This window comes from Alligator mississippiensis, chromosome 3, assembly GCF_030867095.1.
Source record: "Alligator mississippiensis isolate rAllMis1 chromosome 3, rAllMis1, whole genome shotgun sequence".
NCBI classification, from domain to species: Eukaryota; Metazoa; Chordata; order Crocodylia; family Alligatoridae; genus Alligator; species Alligator mississippiensis.
In genome coordinates, this window is record NC_081826.1 from 158,291,154 (window position 1) to 158,313,519 (window position 22,366).

The 22,366-nt window shown below is 45.0% G+C and overlaps 1 protein-coding gene across 4 annotated transcripts in view; it reads left to right on the forward strand.

Annotated features, from left to right (window-relative positions):
• Positions 1-9,319: 9,319 nt before the first annotated feature.
• The window catches only part of FSD1L (fibronectin type III and SPRY domain containing 1 like), a 53,058-nt gene continuing 40,011 nt past the window's right edge, over positions 9,320-22,366 (forward strand). For 3 of the 4 annotated variants that reach the window (XM_059724588.1, XM_059724589.1, XM_059724591.1), the window contains exons 1-3: positions 9,320-9,411; positions 15,508-15,603; positions 16,681-16,812. In XM_059724588.1, the coding sequence (XP_059580571.1) occupies positions 9,397-9,411; positions 15,508-15,603; positions 16,681-16,812 (243 nt within the window). In that variant the 5' untranslated portion in view covers positions 9,320-9,396. Of the gene's footprint in view, positions 9,412-15,507; positions 15,604-16,680; positions 16,813-22,366 lie in introns of those variants that run through there. The other variant, XM_059724592.1, reaches the window with a different exon arrangement.

The following is a 22,366-nucleotide window of genomic DNA, read 5'->3' on the forward strand; positions in this document are numbered from 1 at the left end:
GACCCTGGTCTGATTGCTTTGCTGCCTATGGGAGCACTGAGACTCAGGGAGCTCACAGGAGCCAAGTTGGGAGGTATGCCAGTCTTAGGGTAAAGGAAGGTTTCCCCTCTGAAAGGGGCAGGGCTGCTTTCAGAGACTGTATGGGGAGGTTACAGAGGTTCCATTAGTGCCTGTGGGGCCTCTGATAGTCTTGAGCTCTGCCAGGGGCAGGCTCAAGGCTCTAGTGAGTATTGGGTGGGCGTAGTGCAAGGGGGCAGCCACACAGGGGCCACGGACTCAGTGAACAGAAATGACAAGTGAGCGCTAGTGCCTCAGAGCTGGGTCCTATACAGTGGGCCCAGGCTAGAAGACCTAGCAAGATGAAAGGGATAGAAGCTGAGGAGGCCAAAGCTCCAACAGGGGGAACATTACAGTACCACCTACGAGGCATGGGGCGTGGTGTAGGGAAGGATTGGAGCCATGCAATTAGCCATTAAGGCTTTGGGGTGCCCTGCCAGGCACAGTTGACTGTGGCTCAGTGACGGGTCTGGGCTTATAGAGGCCTAGTGAGGACCTGAGACTATAAAGGACTGGTAGGGTGCCAGGGAACCCTAGCGAGGGGGTTCAGTCAGACTGGGGCCATGCAAAGGTCCATGGGCAGCCTCCCTATTTATCATAATACTATCAAGGCATGGCAGAAGAGGCCAGGAAGGTGCCCTAGGGGTGGAGCAGGGCAGAGTCACGGAGCCACCAGGGAGCATCATAGCCACCCCTGGTCTCCAATATGCTACATGCACTCACTCACACACACTTGTGCTGCGTATGGCAGAGTGTGTGTCTTTGGTTGCTGTATATTGTGTTTTTTTCTGAATTCTTCCCCCCCACCTTTTGTTTTTTTCTCTGGCCTGTTTCTGGGGAGAAAACATATGTTTTGGCCATGTGGATAAGATGGCCCCTGTTGTTCTGGCCATGTGCTCTGCACGTGGAAAGCTATGGCTTTGTATCTGGGCCAGATGCGTAAAATCCTTTGGCCAGATTTGCCAAGGGAAGCAAAGACTCTTCAGGGAGACTGGTTAAGAGAGACTGGATTGTGGCACTCCCTGACTGGACAGGGCCAAAGGGATGTCATGTGGAGGGATATAAGGTGAGCTAGGCTGGTTGGGGAGGAGGAGAAGCTGCTAGGGGCTACTGAAGAGCAAGGTCTCCAAGGGGAGAAGGAATCTGCAGATAGCAAAAAGGGAAACTCAGGCAGAGGAGAGAGAGGGAGAATTGTCCAATGTCTGGGGACTCCTCTCTCTTCCTTTCCTTCCCCTTTTCTAAGGTTTTAAGGGATTAATAGCAAGGAGGAGGGTATTGATTCCTTAGGTTGGCTGGCCAGGAATTAGGCCTAGCAGTTTTAAACAGGGGTGAAACCTGGGAGCTTCTAATACTGCTAATTTTGGGCCAGGATTGAGGTTTGCAACCTTCTACTCCCAGTAGAGCTGTGAGACCCAGACTACCTGCAGCCCAGGCCCAGAGGGTAGGCCTGGCTTTCACCCTTTGTTTCTTTCGATGGTTCTTTGTACCAGGGAGTGCTATTACTGAAGAGCAGATATAGGGGTACAGGCCCTTGAAACTACCCTTTGGGGAGCTGTAAGTCCCAGACTGCCTGGGCATGGGTGAAGCCTCCCCAAGAGGGTGCCACCTATAGGCTTTGCCTTGCAGTTAATAGTGTTTTAAAATATATTTTTAGCGTTTTCTTTTGGTTCTTTGTCTTTATTTTCTGTATTAATGTGTGAGTTTTGTGTTTATACTGCTTGCAAGAGGAGGGTTTTGTTTATACGGGACACTGCACCAAATTTATTGTTCCTGTATTTCTGGGTAGGGGCTTGAGTCACTGGTACAATTCATTTGGTACCCTGAAATGTGAACCTGACCCTCCGTGCTGCTGACCAGGGCCCAGCAGAAGGGTTACACTTAGATCATACATTTCTCATGCTTATGGTTAGCACTTGATGGTTTTGTGATGCTAGTCAGCTTTGCCTGCATGGGTCAAACTACTTGTGTTAAAACCGTTTTAGGGAACACAGTTCTCTGCCAGTCTTTGTGGTGCTCCTCACTTAGTAAGGTAAAGCACTCATACCTCTCGAACAACCAGACCCTCATGTAATTCCATTTCTCCATTGATATAGTTTTCCATGGGTGGGTAGGTTACTTCCAACACTCTTTTTCCTTCTGTTTAAAGGAAGAGAAACAACAAAAATTGCACTTAATCAATAAGACCCTGCCTGTATGCAGATTAGGACCAAAGCAACTACAATTATCTTACCTCAGTTTCTGTTGTTGTTGTATTGTAGCACATCTGGGAGGATACTCTTAAAAGGATGGTATTCCATTTTCATCTTAGTTATACACCGACTAACTTTTGCTAAAAAGAGACTGAAACGAGATACTCAGTTAAGCATTCATGGAAGAACAATAGGGAAGAATTGAAGACGTGTGGTTATTTCAATACAAGTCTGCATTTATATCCTTTTTCTCACCCACATGTGGCTTTTCCCTCTTCTGATTACTGCTCGCTATTTCTGGATAGCACTACTGACGAGCAAGGGATCCCACTCTCCATCTATCCCAGGAACAAGCCACCACATTGTGTACAGAGAAACAACCTATCAATTCTAGTATCAGTAAACTGCTTCTTCCTACTTTGCTGTCTTTGCCAGTTTCCTATCAGCTTTAGCTGCTCTCACAGCATAGAAGCTCAACTGCTATGCTCTCATAATTATCCCAATGAACCTTGCTTTGACCCCATCACAGGACGGTCTCTTGTCAGGTGCTGCAACTCAGTCCTGTAAGAACTCTGAATTCCAGGCCTTAGGGGCTGATTCCATCCATGCAGCAGTACTGAGCCTGGCCCTACCCTTGGAGATCTGATAGGGCCACTTACTGGGATGATGTCACATGAAAGTAGAGAAGTATTAAGGTGTGTTAGGAAACTGCCCTGATGTTGAAATATTTCAAAGTTGCAACCTACTTCCTGGTCCTGTATGTTAATTTAAATTACCTGAACCCAGACCCACCTGAAAACATCATTCTAAACAAATGTCTTTTTCTTTTGGTGCCTGTGGGTGTGCACCTTTCCCAGATTTCTCATTTCATCTTCTTCAACTTTGAAACTTGCTACAATAATTTCTGGGGGCTAATGCAGAGATTTTTCAACCTACTTCCAACACTGAAAGCACACTTTTGCAAAAAAAGAAAAAAAAATGAAAATGCAGCTTTTTAAAAATCTGATCATGAATGTATCCTTACTGTTTTTTTTAAGAACAGTAAAGAATCGGTAGAAGCCTTTTATCCTTACCTTTTATTCTTTTTCGGATCTGCTACCATGAAAAAGAATTAGAAATTTGACAGGGAAGTTTTCTCATCAATTACTTATATGTTAGGCATGGGTGACTGGTGCCTCCTGAGTCAAGGGCAGGACTTACCCCCGCTGCGGTCAATCAGCAACCGGGAGGTGGGAGGGCCACTTGCGACTGATCACACTGACCTGGAAGTGGCAGTGGCGTGCTGCTGGAACTTCTGGGTGGGCGCAATCAGCTGCGGGGGGGACGGCAGGGATTGCTTCTCTTTGTGCCCCCACTCCTTGGCCAGCTTTCAGGGGGGCACCAGTGCTCTCACTTGCCCCCCCTGCCCAGCTGTCTGTCAGAGGGTGCACCAGTGTTCTCAGGGGTGTATGTGCACCCCCATGCACCCCCTACGTGTCGCCACTGATGCATCTCCTCTGAAAAAGTTTACACCCCCCCATACAAGCACATAGTTATTTCCCAAGAAGGAGTCTTTGTTACAGCATCAATTTAAAGTAGGAAGGCATATACTGGTGATAACTTGTGGCTAAATATATCCAGAACATTCAAGTTATAGACAGCTCCAAAGCCCAATGAAATCAATTAAGACTCCCTGTGCCTTCAGCAAGCTTTCATTCACCCTTTTGCATCCCATATTCACCCTCTTCCTGAGGTTTGGCTTCACTAATGAAAAACAAATAGGGCAACATAAGGTTTAGTCTAAGATTAGCAGTGTCTTGCAGGACTCCCTTTATCTTGGCTTTGTACTGCTCTCCAGCCCCAGCAAGAAGCAGATTGTAAATACTCTGTTTCAAACTATTTGGGATTAAAGGGCATTGACAATTCTTGTTAGTGATTACTGGCACTAAGAACATACGAAATCGGAATGCCCTTTGAAAAACTGTCTACGGAGATGAATGAACTACAACTAATATCTGTTTTTATTATAATTGCAAACTATTGCTTTGTCGTGTTTTTTCCATACAGAAATATATCATGTACATGCAGTTTAAAAGTCCTATTCTAAAAGGAGATTATAACTGAGATAAAATATCACCCTAATTCTGATTGGAGAACCAGCAAGCTAGCTTCAGGCAGATATGAAGAATACGTAGACCAGTGGCCCTCAACCTTTTTTAAATACAAGGTACTCCTCATTAGACCCAGGGCATTCCTTGGAAACTGCTAGCTCTTGACTTTCACTCATTTTTTGACTTGGATGGAAAAATAATAGAGCAATTCTTCTGTTGTAAGCAACTCAGACCACCACAGGTCAGGATGTTTTGCAGGGTGGGGGGTTGACACTCCAGATTTCTATTTGAAAACTCTGGGTTTACCTTGTGAATCATGTAGAGGCATTTACACAGGTAACAGTGTTAATATTGCACGGAACCCTTGAAAGGATCTTGTGTCACCCTGGTTGAGAATCACTGACATAGACTGTAAGAAAATGTGTTTATAGCTGCAGTGCAGTATTTAGCTGTACAGGGGACAACGGTTCTAGTTACTTGGTTCTAAATCTTAGGTATTGGGTTCTAAATCATTGTCAGTGCTCATTGTTCAACCATGCTGACGCAAATCAGCATAAACTGACTTCAGTGGAGCTGTGCTGATTTGCACCAGCTGATGAGCTGGTCTAGGAGTCTTCAAGACATTTCTACATTTTGTCAAGCCAGGATTTATTTGGTTTCCATGGAAAAGTGGTAGTGCTATGCAGCCTGGGCCCATGGCTGCACAATGGGAAATCCAAAATACTGCTATTTCCTATCAGTGGCATGTTAACATTTCTGTAGAAAAGAAAGACTGAGACTTAGGTCAGCAGAATGCAGCCAGGAATGCAGAAAGTGCGTATGCAAGAGAAATAAAAATGACTGCTGTCTCTTATATTATGGGCTGCCTCCATAGAGCACAAACTATTTCATTTGTTGGTAGTGTATTTGTGACAATTACACTGTTTATGGGCAGAACAGCCACATTCTGCAGTCAAACAATTTGCAGTGTTTTGAATGAGAGTATTGTCAGTGCCGCACTTGCAATAAAAGAACCCAAGACACTGTAATTCAACAGAGGAGTTCTCTGGAACTCAGCACCCAAATCATGTTGTGATCAAACTTCCTTAGTAAAGTGTAAAGATACTCCTCTCCTTGTTTAATTCAAAGGAGACATACATTATCAAAAATGCACGAAAACAGGAAAAAAACAGTATAAGCTGGGCACTCATAAAAAATAAACATTCTAATATTATAAAAGCCTAAGTATCTGTCTGTCTGTCTGTCTGTCTGTCTGTCTGTCTGTAATGCTTTATTTGCACTCTGATTGGCTGACGGAAACAGCCAGTCAGAGTGCTCCAAGCATGGGGGAGCAATGCCATGATTCTGAAGCTGCCTCCCCCACCCTGCTCCTTGCAAATGGCACCAAGGACCAGACAGGGGGTGCACTGGCCTCGGCTCCCCCACCCTGCTCTCTGCAAGAGGCAGAACAGTGGCAACATGGGGCATTAAGTGGTGGCACTCCATCTCAGCCCCCTCCCCCCCTGTCATTTTTGATGGGCAATTGGCTAGTAAACATATACATGCATTATTTCACAGTCCAAGGGTTTTCAAGAGCTAGATATTGAGTTTATTTCTCTGCAAAGATTAAACCAAGAAATGGGTTACCTGAACAGAAAGGGAATGATCTGCCAAAAAGAAATGAAGGGTCATATATTTAATTTGCATGTGTAATTACTGCTTTTGGATGGACAAATAATGAATGATGTCTCTCACTGCCAATCTCCTATACAAATAGTCTTATTTCATATACAGTCAAAGCAGATATCCCTGTGTGTGTGCACATGTGTATGCATGTGCATATGCTATGGAAAATAACTAGACCCCAGGGGCACAGAACAGAAATACATCAAACTATAATACAGCCAAACTGTAACCAGAGCTGTCCCTAGGAGCATATGGGACCCAGGGGCATATCAGCCTGTGTGGGGCTGGGAGGTGGTGAGTGGTCGGAGCGCAGAGCTGGAGGCACGTGGCAGCTGCGACGGGGCCTTTACAGCACTGTGTGCGGGCCCCCCAAAGCATGGGGCCCAGGGTGGTCCCCCGATTTGCACCCTGCTAGAGACAGCCCTGACTGTAACCCAGCCTGTGATAGGTAATATCACCCAGTGTTAGAGGAACTTGGCTAGAGCTCCGAGGAGCTCAGTTCTATATGTGGCTCTGACCATATCATCAGGCATGACCTTGGGCAAGTCATTTCACCTCTGTGCAGCCGATTCATCACTGCCAGCCTTGAGGCATCTCTGATGATGCGTTTACACAGGTCTTAACACAATGAAGCCATACTCTCACTGTTCTAAGACAGAGAGAGAAATACAAATAACACTAATAGCCAAAAGGCATGGATCTTTGCCTCATGAAATTCCACTGCCTTATTAGCAGGTTTTATAAAGTTTCTTCTGAGTGCCTGGTTGGCTCTCAGGAATGAGAGAAGGCCACAAAACTTTAAGGAACTCAATAATTCTCAGGAAAAATTGGGTTTTAATCAGCTGAATTTCCATTTTGTCTCCCCACATCCCCTCTTTCAAAATTAAGAACTTTCTAGCAAGTCGCTCCTTTTCCATACAGCTCCAATATTAGTCCTCTGTTTATAAAAAATGAGAATCAAATAAGACTTATAATATTAGTATACTCCTTTCACCATTAGGTGGTGATGTTGCAGCAGTTGAGATGGATCTGGAGGGTTACCCTATTAAAATAATTTTATTTTCTGTCACTTTGCAACCGAGTATGAATATTTAGTTTTTTATTACAGTAAAGATCAAGTGCCACACAACTGAAGGCAATCATCAAAATACTGCAAATATTCTTAAGGCTATGTATCTGAAAACTATTTTGGTATAAAGATTTAATGCTCATTTCATGTTGTACAGGACACACTGGGTGCATCTACACAAGATGCTAAATGCTCAGTAGACTAATTCTACTGCGCATTAGTACATCACGGCAAAAGCCATACTAGAATTAGTCTATTGCACATTAGCGTTACTAAAAAGGCATGCAGCGGTGCTACTGCTTAGTCGTGCCAATTACTGCCCATTCAGTTAGTACCTCTTATTACAGGCACTAAACATAATGTGCAGTACCTATGGTGCATTAATGCACATGTAGACATGTCCAATGCCCACTGTCTTTTATAGGTCAACAGGCTCTGAAATGCTGCACAACTGCCGTACATCTTTAAGAATAGTAAATTAATATAAATTCAGATGTAGGGGGAAAATATCTGCTATTTGCATTGGGACTTTTGCTCATAGTGCATGTTTCTATAAGCTGTATAAGACAAAGCACAAGGTTGGGTGAAAACCCGAGGAAGCTAGTATCAGCTAAAAGTTATGAGGCAGAGGCGCCACTGATATGAAATGTTCAGAAATATACTGACTTTCACAGCTGTAGCCAGGACTGTTTGTATTATTGGATGCTGACAATGCTTGGAAATCCATGACAGGATCAGGCTTTGGGTATACAACTGGTGATACTTTAAAAAGGTCTGATTTTCAAGGAGTGCTGGGTACGTACTCTCTAAAAATAAGGAGGTCTATGGTGTGTCTTGGCAGGCACCCAAAAATGAAGGCACCTGAAGTGTTGTCATCTGAAGATTTCAATGCAAGTCTCATGATACTTGGTACTTTTCTTAAAGTCCCAGCACCTACATCCAAGTGATCACATGAGAATCCAAGCTTTCAGTCAAATAATCCAGCTTTAAAATTAGGTTTGTGGCCATTATGGTTGCAGAGAAAAGCCTGAAAGCAAGAAACAGCTGGACTGTAAATAAAGGCTTTGAAGTGAGAAGGCAAAACTTGCCCCAAAAAGTGGTTAAAAAAAAAGGATGGATTTCATGATTTAAGCCAATCACAGCTTTTGATGAGCTTGACTCTGTTTTAGGGAGCTCTTGGAGTTGGGAGTCACAGGAAGATCACCAGGTGGGCCAGTTGTGGAGGGGCTGGCTTTTGGGACAAAGAGACAGAACAGGAAGGGCCCTCTCAGACCAGCCCCTCGGGTTTGTGGGCAACCAGTCATCCAAGACGGGTTGCAAGAACATCCGCTCTAGCCTCTCTGTTACACCAGTCAAAAAGCACCTGATTTAAATGAAGAAGTGGGCTGGGAAATGTGCAAGGAGGGGGCTACAACGCACTGTAGGAGAAGCAAGGAGTTCTTAGGATGATATCTTTTATTGGACCAACTATATAGTTGCGATAAAGCTAGACAGGCTTTTGAACATAAGACATGGGGAGTATTTTGCATTCAAAAGTTTGTCTTACTTTATCGCAACTACAGAGTTGGTCCAATAAAAGGGATTGCCCCAAGAATTCCTTGCCTCTTGCATGATTTCTGGGCTATTGTGGCTACAAACAACATCACTCTTGCACCGAAGAGACAAGGGCACCCCTAACACTTTGGCCAAGCTCCCTGACAAGACTTGTGAATTTCAGCGTCCACCGGATTTAGCTTTGCTGAAAATGACCTATGTGGTGGCAGTCTCCGTCTACTGCAAGGCCTAGGAAATCATTAGGTATAAGAGGCTCGGATGAGCCTAAAAAGTGGTTGCGGCTCTGTACAACAGCGCCCACGGCCCGGGCCCAATTGACCAAAAAGAGATGTTGCTTTCTGAAGCCGGGACTCGAACATGCGACCCACAGAGACGCCCGAGCGGCCTCGCCCCACCACGCCCAGGCAAGCTAGCGCCCCACTGCGCAGGCGCCGCCGCGGGACCCTGCACAGAAAAGCGGCCAGGAGCTCGCGGCGGTCCCGGACGGGGGGGGCGGGGATGGAGCCCCTCGCCCGGGATAGGGCGGCTCGCAGTGAGTGACGGGGAGGGGGCGGGGCCCGCAGCCCCTCGCTCGGGATAGGGCGGCTAGCGGTGAGTGACGGGATGGGGCGGGGCCCGGCGCGCAGCCTTTCGCCCAGGATAGGGTGGTTCGCGGTGAGTGACGGTAGCGGCGCATGCGCCCCGAGCTGCGCGGGGCGGGCCGGGGGCCCCATAAGCAGCGCGGCGGGGGGTGGCTGCAGTCTGACTGCGCGCGGCCCGGGAGCTGTCCGACATGGACGCGCAGAAAGTGAGTCACTCTCCTCTCCCCGCCGCTCACGGGCGCTGCAGGGGTCCCGGGGCCGCTGCTCCGTGCCCAGCCCGCGGGGGCTGTCTGGGGTGCGGACCCGGCGGCAGTGCTGGGCATCCGGGCCCTGCCGAGGGGGCGCGGGCGGCGCGGCGCGGCGCGGCCCGGCCCAGCCCAGCCCAGTCCAGTCCAGTCCAGTCCGGCCCAGGGTTTTCTCCCTTTGGAGGGGAACGGGATGCTTTGCTTGTAGGCCGGGGACTCGCCTGTGTTACTCCGTCCAGAATCAGACGTGCCCGCCGGCTTGCTCAGTCCCACGTGAAGTGTTTGCCAGCACAATAAACCGTGCAGGAAACAGGTAGAAGGTGCTGGTCGCTAGTTCTGCTGTCCCGTCCCTACAGCTGCGTGTCTCTTCTGCAGATTTGTCCAACAACATCTGACTGCTTTGTGCGTCTTGGCAGAGCCTCCGGTGCTCTCCTGTCAGTTGCTTCTACACGTGGGTTAAGGTTTTATCTACAGTTTGGGGGGAGCATCTGCACTACTGCAATCCAGCTGTGTGTGTCCCCTGGGGCAGCGGTTCTCAGCTTGGCTTGTACCGGATGTCATTAGTAAACATCAGTGGCCGGCTTTTACTAATATCAAGTAGTTGCTTCTGATCTTTTCTTCTAGCCTCCACTTACTGCGTGGTCCTCTTCTGCATCTTCATTTGCTGATCAGTCTTCCAGGATAGCCTTTCAGTGTCCACAGGATTTAGGTTTGCTAAAAATGACCTGTGTGGTGGCAGTCACCCTCTGCTGCAACTTGGCAAAGCTGTGGACAGTCACAGAAACGTCACAGCTGTCTGCCAACTTGAACTAGATTTTTTTTTTTCCCCTTGGTGTTTGGAAAGGGACAGTGGCTTGAAGCTTCATTATCTAAAAAGAGCATACAGTATATGCTGCCAGCGTTCATGCAGTAAGCCTTCTTTCCAGGGCAAGCTATAAGCATACTTCAGGTTTGAAAATCTTGCAGAAATGTGACTTGGAAAACATGGAAGTCTCATGGTGGTTTATGGAATGTTAACTTATTCTCTTGTTATGTGCCGCACCATCCTTGGAGGAAAGAGTACATGACACTTAAACCATCTTGGCATTAGGTGAAGAGGGGCGCTTTGAACATTAACAAATGCATGCTAAATTTTAGTGTAGATGAAGGGTTTAACTTGGCCAGGTGTATTTTAAAACTAAAACTACATTGTTTACCTTGATGTTAAAACAACTATTGTTTGTATGTTTTGTGTTTTCTGTAGAACTTCAGCAATACTGCTCCGCAGTGTAGAAAGCGGTATGAAGTCCATAGGCTACTACTAACCTTTAACTTGTTATGTCATGGGGGAAAACAGTTTTGCCATGTCTGCTATTGTATACATTACCTATGAAATCCGAGTTGCGTAAAATAATTCACGTTTGACTTGACACTCATGAGCATTAGTATACTATTCAGTAGTAGTAAATGTGGTTCTCAAATTTTAATTGCAACTTATTTTCATGATTAGACTTGATAGATGGAAAACCTGTCTAAACCTTGTCTTGGGGCTTGTACTAATTGAGACTCGGCCTACTAGCCAGAGAAATTGCAGAACTGAAGGAGCATAACCAGAGAGATTTGAGAGGGTACCTAATAAGCAACACTGCAACCCTCTGTTAAATAGTGGTGTCCCCACCACAGGGAATTTCCTTAGTCTTCATTGCTCCTTGGGTCACTCTCTTTACAGTGTAAATCCAGTGTAAATTTCCTTTACAGTCTGAGTTTAAACTGTAGACAGCAGAAGAGGAACCAACGGAGATGGAAATAAATACACCACATTCCATCTTGTATTTCACTACTCAGTTGGAAGATGCTTTGCTTGGAAAGCATTTTACAAGAACTTAATTTCTGTTAAAATGATTTAGGCCCTGGAATCTGCTAGGCAGAAATTCTATTTTTGTTGCTGTTGAATTTTTCTGGCCTACTCTCTCTTCCTATTGTATAGAAAATATGGGTAAGGTCAAATTTAGCAAGAAACTTCCTGCTTGAAGAAAGTAACTTTAGGCTTTTAAAACATTTATGTACTTTTTCTGATGGGCTCTTGGATAACTGATTGTTCCTGTAACTTGAACTTTATAATTGGTGGCATAATTTCCTTTGTTTATGAAGGAACACATGTAGCTTGCAAGTAGAAAATAATACTGGCTGTTAAACTTATTTGAATTTTAAGAGTGGCTATAAAAAGCCTTCTACTTGTCAGTTAGAAATAGACCTATGCCCCAGACAGACCTTACTGTACATGGCCCTAAAATGTTTTTTACCTACAGGGTTTTACTTGGAACCAGACAGGGTTTAATAAAACCATTTTGGCATAGGATTATAGCTTGTCTACCTTGTTATAATTGACAGTTATGCTTATAGGATCTCAGGCTTAACTGTGAGCTGTCTGAAACACAAGCACAATTGCTCCTGGTCAGTAATGAATGGGAAAACAGTTGGACAGATAAACAGTCTGAAGAAATAACTGAAAACAACTTTGTTCAAAATATTGGGTATAATGCACTCAAGTGTAACTAGGCATTGAGGACCACTCCCATTTTAGACAAAACTGTAGAAAACCTTTGTGAAAGAAATATTAAGGAAACGGTGGATCCTGGTACATTTAAATTTAGGTATACCTTCATAATAGCATTTGACTCTAGTGAGTTAAAAAATAAAGATGAGCAAAGTATCTGCAGGTAGTTTTGTATTTATATAGTTACCTGATCAGTCTGGATCGGTACCTCTTCCCTTATGCAGTGGCAAACTCTTCCAACTGTGAAGCTTGGAGGACTCCTCTATTTTAAGAATATTTTGGCTGGCAACCAGGGAGTATGGATATCTTGCTTCCTATTCCACTAGACCACAGAGCAGTACTATGTGATTGTATCAGGGAGGTATGCTGATAGACTTCAGCTCTTGTCTTGTCCTATAGTTCTGTGTGGTGGGATGTCCTAGGATTTTTTTTTTTTTCTGGGAATTGGAGAATTATGAATAGCGTGGTATTATCTGCAGTGGTGCTACAAAGTGGATAGGGCTCCAGCCCGAGTTTGGCCCAGCTCTGGTGTAAACCCATAACCTTCAACCAACTTGGTGAATGTGCATTCAGAGCACACGCAAACATGTACTTATAGGTGGAAGGGACCTGAAGAAAAATGTATAATAACGTGGGTTGAGTCTACCAGGTAGACATACCGTTGTGTTGGTAGGTTGTTGGACTTTAGGAGGTTTCTAGGGCAGTAAAACCTTCCCTACTTGTCAGATCAGCACACTTTCTTTTGACCAAAAGGAACACGGGAACATTTCCTTCTAAGGGTTCTCTGGCTCTTCTAGGGTCTGTTTGATCAGGCAGCCAGCGGCAGCAGGACCCAGCAGGAGCTTGTGGCAGAGCAGCAAGGCCAGCTCTGCTTCACCTTGCCCCCAGCCTCCCTTCCCCCCCATAGCCCCAAACTAGAAGTCTCTGTGGCTTCTGGCCTTTGGCCTCATGACCCTGCTTTCCATCCCCCACCCCCCTTCCCCTTTGTCCGAGTGGAAAGTAAGGCAAGATTAGATTTGGGGGGTGGGGGGAATTGCTGGAACAGCCCGGTGGCCGGGAGCCCCATGGTACTTCCTGGGCCAGGCTGGCAGTAGGGGAGGTGGGGAGTAGCGAGGGATGTGGGCCACTCGGCTGCTTCTCCTCACTGGTGCTGACCCGACCAGGCCAGTCTCATCCCAAGCAGCACGCAGCAAAGCAGTGGCTGGGCCAGCTTTCCTGCATGCCACTCGGATGGGACAGGCCTGGTCAGCATGGGCAAGGAGAAAGAGGAGGCTCAGTCAACTGAGCCAAGTGCTGCTCAGGACCAGCCTGGTTGAGCCAGAGCGGTACGTCGCTCAGTCCTGCCTTCCTTTACCTCTGCTGGCCAGTCCCAAGAGGCACGTGGCTCAGCCACTGCTTCTCCTTGTTGGTGCCTTCCTGGCTTAGGCCCAGGCTGTCCTGAGTGGCACATGGGAAAGCAGCGGCTGAGCTGGCTTTGCTGTGTGCCACTCGGGTCAGGATGGGCCTGGCTGGGTTGGCATCAGCAAAGAGAAGTGGCAGCTGAGCCGTGTGCTGCTTGGGACTTGCTCAGCCGCAGCTTCCCCTCCCTGGTGCCGGCCTGGTCCAGCCTGAGATGCACCTGGCAAAGCTGTGGCTTCCATTTAGCTCTGCCGACTTGTCCTGGTCGATCCAAAGCAGCACATGGATCAGCTGCCACTTCTCGCTGGTGGTGACTTGGCCGGGCCCATTGCATTCTGAGCAGCATGCAGGGAAGCAGCAGCTGGGCCAGCTTTGCTGCATGCTGCCTGGCTGGGTTGGCACAGATGAGGAGAAGCAGTGGCTGAGTCAGCTGAGCTGTGTGCTGCTTCCCTGCACAGCTCGGGACGGACCAGGCTGGCACCAGAGAGGCAAAGCCATGGCTGAGCCTGTGCTGAGCAGCATGCGAGGATGTGGCACATGGCTCAGCTGCTGCTTCTCTTTGCTGGTGCTGACCCAGCTGGGCCCATCCCGTCCTGAGTGGCACTCAACAAAGCCTGCCCAGCAGCTGCTTCCCTGCATGCTTCACGGAAAGCAACGGGCCAGGCTGAGTTGGCACTGGCAAGGAGAAGCGGTGGCTGAGCCATGTGCTGCGTGGGACCAGATGGGCCAGGCCAGCAGAGGTAAGTGCGCAGCTGTTCCCAGAGCCTTGGGGGGGCTCCTGCCATAGCCCAGGGGACTCCGCCCCACTTGTGCTGTGCCCATTGTGCACAGAGCCTGAGCTGAGAGCCCCCCAAGCCTGGCATTCTGCCCCTGCCTGGTGGCATCCTCTCATGGGCAGGGTGGCTGTGCCCTATCCCACGGAGCTGTGTGGGTTATGCCAGGCTCCACCTTGCTGCCGGGGGCCCAGCTGTGACCCAAATCTGTAGAGCTCTGGGGCAGCCCCTGCTCCCCTCCCCAGCTCCCCCTCCCCTTCGGCTGCCACCTTCCCAAGAGCCTGGCCAGCCTACCTGTGGTGCCTCCGCCTGCACCTGCCTCTCTCCCTCTGTGAAGTTTTATTTATTGTCACCATGTTTAGAATTTTTAGACAGCCTGGTATTTACCATAAAGAAATGTTTATGATTAATAATGCAGTGCATCCTGCTGTATTTACCCCCACACCCCCCCAACCCCCAGTTTTTTTTTTTTTTTTGACACGCCAGCACTCCAGTACCTTACAAGGTAGACATCATGGGTTTTTTTTCAGCACTCCAGCCAAAAAAGGTTGCCTACCCCTGACATAGACCATGTGACAGAGTGCAACTTCCAGTTCCAAGGCCAGACTCCCCCTCCCAAAAGGAGTGTTCTGGGGGCAAGGGAAGGGACTTCCGGCTACAAGATGGCAACAAGGGGCGGGGCTACCCATGCAGTCCTTGACAGCTCGGCAAAATTTCATGAAGCGGCTCTCCAGCTGAAATAATTGCCCACCCCTGGACTAAAGCTTTTATTATATTAGGAATAAAAAAGAAATAAGTCTGTCAAATTGGAGAATGTCATAGGGTGGTGGGTTTTTTGTTTTGGTCCTCAAATAAATGATTCCCTGTGACAGCATTCAGTAAATTCAGGTAGGGACCAGGAAGAAACAGAAGTCTTTTTTTTTTTTAAGCAAAGTCAGAACACTGGAAAGCATGGGAACCTTTTAAATTTAAGCCAGACTTTTAATTTATAGCAATACATAGTCAAAACATGCAAAGCAATAGTGTACTGTAGAGAAGGCTTCTCAAAACAATGGGAAAAACTCTGTCTGGTCGTAGCTTGTCTTGGAGCTCCCTCTTTGTCTGCTCTTCGTCTTTCTAGTTTTAACAAAACAGATCTGATTTACATTTTGACACAATTCTAATTTCATCTTGGAACCTAATTTAATGCATGTTATACCTACTTTCTGTTACTGCAGTAGGAGGTAAAGAGCCAAGGTTTTAACTTGGTGCACATTTGCGGTGGACTGGTTAGCAAGGTGTGCAATATTGTTGTACACATCTGAGTACTTTTTATTGAATTTGTTGGGGTTTTTTGTGTTTAAATCCTAGGAAGCCCTGCAAAGGATTATCTCCACTCTGGCAAACAAAAATGATGAAATCCAGAACTTCATTGACACATTGAACCACACTCTAAAAGGTGTTCAGGTATGTATATCTATAAATGACCGAATGACAAACTTTACATTTATTTACGTGTTGGGGAGAGAGAGTTCCCAGACTAACTTGATTTGCATTAGTTCTATTCAGTTTTTTTAAAAGTTCGGTATGAAACTGCTTTTGATTCTTGAAAGTATAAAATGAAACCTGTTATACAGTACTTTGTTTTTGTGATTGATTCTAATATTCTAAGTTGAAGGCAGGTCAGTTCCCAGTTGTAAGATTGGAAGTTTTTTGTGGGGAGAAGAAAATACTGTGATTTAATTCAGGTTTGGGGAAATTTACCTTTTAAAGCTTCTGTTGTGGTGTGCAAACTAGGATTCAGGATAGGTGTTTCACTGAAGTCAGCCCATGTTCTTCTAAAAGTAGAAGAGTATTCTAGTAACTAGTACTGGCTTTTGTTTCTTGATCTGATCATAAAAATAAGATCAGATATTTATCTTTTTGTCTCCTTACTTCCCTGCCCCCCCCTTGTAAACTACAAATACGTGTCAAAATTGATTCCTTTTTCTAGACTTTTGATTTTTATATCTGTTCCTTTCAGTATAAGACAAGCCTTAGGGTGGTGGCATAGTAGTTTCTTCTCTAACTTTTTTTTTTCTTTTGCCTTTTTTATCTCTTTAAGTGCTTCTGGTTCAAAATGTCTGTAACAAGCTAAATCCAGAAGCTTAGCTAGTTCCTTAAAACCACTTACGATAAAAATGTTCTACAATCATTTTGTTGGAAGAACTAGGTAATCATCTTTTATGAGCCTCTAGCCTTTTCTGTACTTGAGTCTTAATGAGGGGCTTTTCACATTGAATAAGCAATTGTTGCATTCAAATGCTATACAGACTTCCATATCTACCACTGCCAAAATATCCAAATATGGGTCCTTGGTGCTCTAAATGCTCCAGTCTGTTTTAGAAGAGGATCGCTGTAACCAACTACTAGGTTTTAATGCTTTCAGAAGATGGGATGGCATGAAAAAATGTGAAGTAATCATGTAAAGTGTATTAGGGGAAAATTTACAGTGCTGCTTATCTTTCAGTTTAGTCTGAAACTCTATTACAATATTTTCCTTAGGCTAATTCTTCTAATGTGATTGCTGAGCTGGATGAGGAATTTGATGGTCTCTATTCTATACTAGATGAGATGAAGGAGAGTATGACCAACAGTATTAAGCAAGAACAAGCTCACAAAACTCAAGAACTTCAGGTAATTACTTGTTAATTATCTCTCTAAAGCTTTGCCATCAAGGGAAACATTTTTAGCAACTATTTTCAGCTTTAATCTAAAATAAAATTTACATCAAGTATTTACAGTAGGTATGCTTACTTCTAGCTAAGGTATGTGTTCACCTTTTAAGACACTCGTGTGACACCCTCTCCTCTCCCCCCCCCCCCCCCCCCCCCCCCAACATTACTTGAGTACTCCAGTCTTCAGTGTGTCTAATCTGATGGCACTTTCCTGCCTCTCAGAGGTGCTGTTGTACATCATCTCATTAATGGAGCACTCCACAGGTTGTTTAGTAATAGTGAATCCTGCATTTGTGTGGGGTTGAGCCAGGTGACTCTTGAGGTCCCTTTCAACCCTTTGATTCTATGTACACGGGTCAAGTGATTAGAGAAGTTGCATTTGATGCTAGACGGGGAATGGAATCCAGGTTTCAGTTAACTCCCTGCTCATTGAACCAGCCTTGCTTCTCTTGTCCTCAAAATTTGAGGAGTTACTGATACATTCTACAAGAACGTAAGTTGTTTTACTATGCATGTGTTACTGTAGTTGTATGCACTAGGCATATAGTATATTAAAAACAAGGAGGTTCTTTATCAGGGGACAAGACAATACACCACGTTTATTGAGAGCAAAAGAAAAACATTAAAATCACGCTCACACTTGCTAAGGTGTTAGCAGTCTTTCAGTTGCTTCAGTCTGCTTATTGACCAGCTAAGCTGAACGCGAGGAGGGAGCTGGGCCTCAGTCGGACCTGTACCGATGCTCCGTCATTGTGCAGAACAGACCCAAAGCTTCCGTGTTCTCGCCCACCTCTTTTATAATAGCTGTCTCCCATGCAGGTCTATGGACCCTGCTGTGTCAGGGTGTTTATGAGCTATGAAGTTTTGTGTGTGTGTGTGTGTGTGTGTTTCTCCCCCCCCCCCTTCCTTTTCTGCTGTATTGAAGCAGTTAAACATCCTTGTTGGCTTTTGGGGTGGATTTTTCTTGCTCTGGTTTCTGCAACCTTCAGCCTTGTCAAAACAGGAGGTTACTGCAACCTTTGGCCATTGAAGGATTACAGCAGAGTTATAAACCTTACCTCTGTTTATCTTCATTCTTCGCCTGGCACAGACCAGATAATTGCTCTTTCAGAGCCCTTTTTTTTTTTTTTATATGGTAACTTGTTTGTGAATACACAACATACAGTGCTTTTTCAGTCACTCTACACTCATTCATCCATACATTCTAAATATTATAAAGAAACTCTTATTTTGATAACTGACTTGCATTTATTTTACTTTTAAAAAGCTAAATGATATGACAATAGAATGATTATAAGTGGTTATATAATAACAAAATCAACTTTAACTTGACATAGTCCTGATGCTAAATCTGAAGCCTGGGGATAACTTTTTTTTGAGAAGTTCCCAGCATGCAGAGGAAAAAACCAAGAAGGGTTAATTGGTTAATTTCATAGTTATGCTAAAGAATAATGGAGCTGGAAGAACACTCTGGATATTGGCGTCTAAACAAGCGTGCTAATCCCTCAGCTCATGTTCCAGAGTTTCTGCAATGCTGGAAGTAATCTAACTAGAGCACCTGATAGCTTTCTTCGGTGTCTACTCATAGTTTTCTGGTTGTAGTTTATAGAAGTGCTCAGGTTGAATTATAGGAACAGACATCCAGAGTCTTGACATCCAGGGTTTTTTCTGTGTGCTTTACAAGCATAACTTTTTCCCATACTAAATGCAAGAATTGGTTTCATCATGAAGATGGCTAACGTTCTGGACTAGAAATTGTTTGAGTGTCGATTCCTAGTCCTGTCAGACTTCCTATAGGACCTTTTAGACAAGTTCATCTTTGCCTTGGCTTGCTATTCATATTGGAAATATTTTTGTCCTTCAGATGGTATATGGGTGAAATAAGTCTAAGCAGTTTATAAACATTGGGTGGTGGTTTTTTGTTTTTGTTTTTTTTTGGGGGGGGGAGGGAATATGGTGAGCAAGTGGTACATGATTGCTTATGCCCATTTCTTACCTAATTATACTAATGCTTCATTAAATTTATGTATCATCTCTGGCAGTGGCCAGAACCAGTTAGGAAGGTGGATGAAACTCTGCAACAGACAACTAAGGGATGACCTCTCAGTAGAGCTTTTTCCACGTATCTCAGACTGTCTGTTGCATAATTCATGCCCTGAAACAAGGCAGGCTTTTATCCTTTTGTAATTCTTATTGACGGGGATCCTGGGTTTTTTTTCTGATTTTTAAAAAAAATCACAAATTCTCTGATAAAAATTGTACCAAACCCCCAAAATCCATTATTAAAACCTTAAAAGCCCCCCTGTTGGAGGGGGGCCCCCAGCTGCCAGGGCTATGGGGCCAGGGACCCAAGTTTGCAGCTTCCTGCAGAAGCAGCATGGAGCCAGCTCCCCCGCTGCTGCTGCCTGCTTGGGTGGGGCTGGGGCCAGCTCCTGGCTCCCACCAGCCCTGCTGATGCCCCCCAGCCATGACCTGCAAGCCCCACTTACCTCAGGCTCTAGGAGCAGAGTGAAGCTGAACTGAGCCAGCTGTGGCTTACTGAGTCTTGTGCCCTCCCCCTCCCCCTCTCCCTCCAGGCAAGGCTGGGGATTTCCCTCCCTGTTTGCAAACAACTCTTGCAGGCTGGAGCTCAACCAGCCTGCAAAGCTCTTTACAAAAGCAGGGAATCCATGTTTTGGTTTTTTTTCCCTCTGTTTTTTTCCATGGGAAACTGAAAACCTGGATTCCTGCTTATTGGTCACAAGGGAGTGAATATCATAAGTTACTTATACATTTAGCAACTTTTTCTCGTGTGTGGCCCTTATTTTTCATGCTATTCATCAATTTGTCCCTTTATGATAGTAAATAAGAGGTCTCGATTGACTTTTCTGCAGACCATTCATTTTTACATACTACATTTCCTGTCTAAATCCAAAACTTCTCTACAGATTTGGGTTTTGGAAACATTAAAGTCAACATGGAGAAGTTCTGGGAATCTTAACAAATAAATTTAGTAATATGTCTGGCAGCATTAGCAGATTAATTTGCCCAAACAATCAGAGTAACAAAGTCTTTCACCATGATCCACTCTGCAGAATGAACTATCGGTGTCCTCCAAAAATCCTGTTAAATAAATGCCTTTAAGTATGGCTTTGGGGTCAGCAGATTCAGGCTACTTTCTGACTTAAAGAAAGGGATGCGTTAAATATACAGTGAACAGCCAGAAAGCAGCAGCCTTTCTTATGAGGAAACCCCAGATTGTGCAAATCTGGCAGTTGTACTACTTTGTTACCTTTTAGTTCTGCTAAACTCTGCACATTCATTATGAAAAGAAATCATGCTAGTCCATGGAATACTGTGTTAAAGTACCATTTTCTCATTCTTTTTACGAATAAGAATGTTCTGGTTTATTCTAAACTGCAGTAAAATTGGTGGTGGGGGGTTCCCATTTGAGTTATCCACAGTATCTTGGAGGTCTCTCTATTGGCTGGCTAGTTTGGAATTCTGCAAGTGTGAATGGATTAATGCACAGCAGAAGGAGAGAACTAATTTACCCTTACTAATTTGAATGTCATCTGAGACTGCTACCTGGTTGTTTACTTTCAATAGGTCTTGCTTCCTTCACTATTACACTTCAAAATCTTGCTGTCTGCAAGTTCTCTAATATTGACTCTTTAAATACGTATATTAAACATTGCTTTTGGGCATGGGGACAACCCAGTGTTATTTCTATCCTGGTTTAAAAATTATTTTGTGGTGGGCTTGTCAACTAGCTTAATACCTGTTTGTTTTTCTTGAAGTCCAAACTTAGTTTTTTTTAAAAAATTCTGCATCTGTCTCCTTTGGTTGATATACTTGAATTCTAGATCTCTGGAGAATTATTTTCCTGGCAACTATACCAGCTTATTCATGTTATGTCATGTTCATAGAGTACTTTGTAGGATTGTTTTCAGCTACTTTGCTTAGTACCGAAGTAAGGATTGTAGGTCTTTGGATCCCAGGAGTAACATTAATTAATTACTCTTATGTAGATGGGGACAACTTGGGAACCTTGTCCATAAAAAGTCTTTTTATTATTTTTAATAAAATGGCTGTATTGACTCTATTGAATAAGCTGTTTGCTTTCATGGCTTGTGATATACCTCCTTAAGACCTGGGAGATACAGCAGGAACAACCAAGTTAACTTGAATAGCCTTCCTTTCAAATGGAAATGGTGTAGCCCAGTGACATGTCTGCAGCCTGTTACTTTCCTTGTCATGTCTGTGAAGGGTCAACTACAAATGGGATTAAGCTAGAGTTTTGGGCATGGTATACCTGAGCAACTGTCATGTCTTGATCACTACCTATCTGGGTACCTTTACTTCAGTGTCCGAAATCCATAAAGTGGTACCAGACGGTCTCCCTGAGATGTCTGCCCCTAAAGCTGGCAAATGATTGCTGGCTCCAGTTTCAGGCTACCTGTTACAAGCCTTAGGCAGGAACTCAGCTGTTCTGGCCTAATGTGGATAGCTTCTCTGGAGTGTCGGGTAGGAGGGGGGGGCTTTCCCCGTGGCCACGCTGGGACCAGGTAGGTGGTAGTTGTACCCATGTTGCCAGTGTTTTTCTCGACTCTTGCTCTGTGGGTGCTGCTTCCAGCTGTTGGGGGGGACTGCACCAGGACCAGGTATATGCAAACTGCCTCAGTGCTGCTGCTGCCTTCTCCTAACTTGCTATGGATTGTGACCCTGGCCTTGAGTTCCTTTTAAAGGTGCTACACGATGTTAGTACTGTTAGGTGTGCAAACATCATTCACAGGATGAAGCCAAAGATTTCAAATTCTTGGTGTGAAAACCGTTCTGACATGTGGCTTTTTCTGAGTTCTTTGCAACAATTGCTTTGCTTTCTTGTAGTTGAATGAAAAATGAGGTGACCCTCTTTTTTTGAGGGGTGCCTTGGGTCTAAGGAGTTTGAGAACCTGGTGTAGACCCTGTTCAGACCCAGGGGCACATGGAAGCAAGGTGGCTCAGAAGGAGGATCCAAACTAAGCTACCTGGTGAGCATCCACAAGAGGGGGGCCCAGTCAGAGCTGTTCTATATCCTTTTTCTACCCTTCATTATGCAGTTGGGTGGGGGGGGGGAGGCTGACCTTGCAAACAAGAAAGCATTCTGAAACTCAAAACCTGGCCATATTAATTGATATCGCTGCTGTTGGCCAAATCTCACCATGTGTAAGGAATGGCTTTGAGTTGTGAAAGCTTGTTTGTCATTCTTTTATTATTCTACCAAGACCTTGTTACCTGAAACCTACATATTATATGACCAAATTGCTACTTAAAGTCAGAAAGGGGGTGGGGGAGTGCTGGTAGAATGTCGCATACGACTAATGCAGAAGCCAGGAAAGGCCTAGCTTGTCTTTCAGCCATATTGTTGTCAAATTTATAAGACGAGGAGTTGTCTTAGTCAGAAATGAAGCCAACTTGATCATGAATCTTGAAATGCTTAGAGTATAATCCTATGATGCTATTTTTCACAGAATTGCTTTTCAGAATAGGAT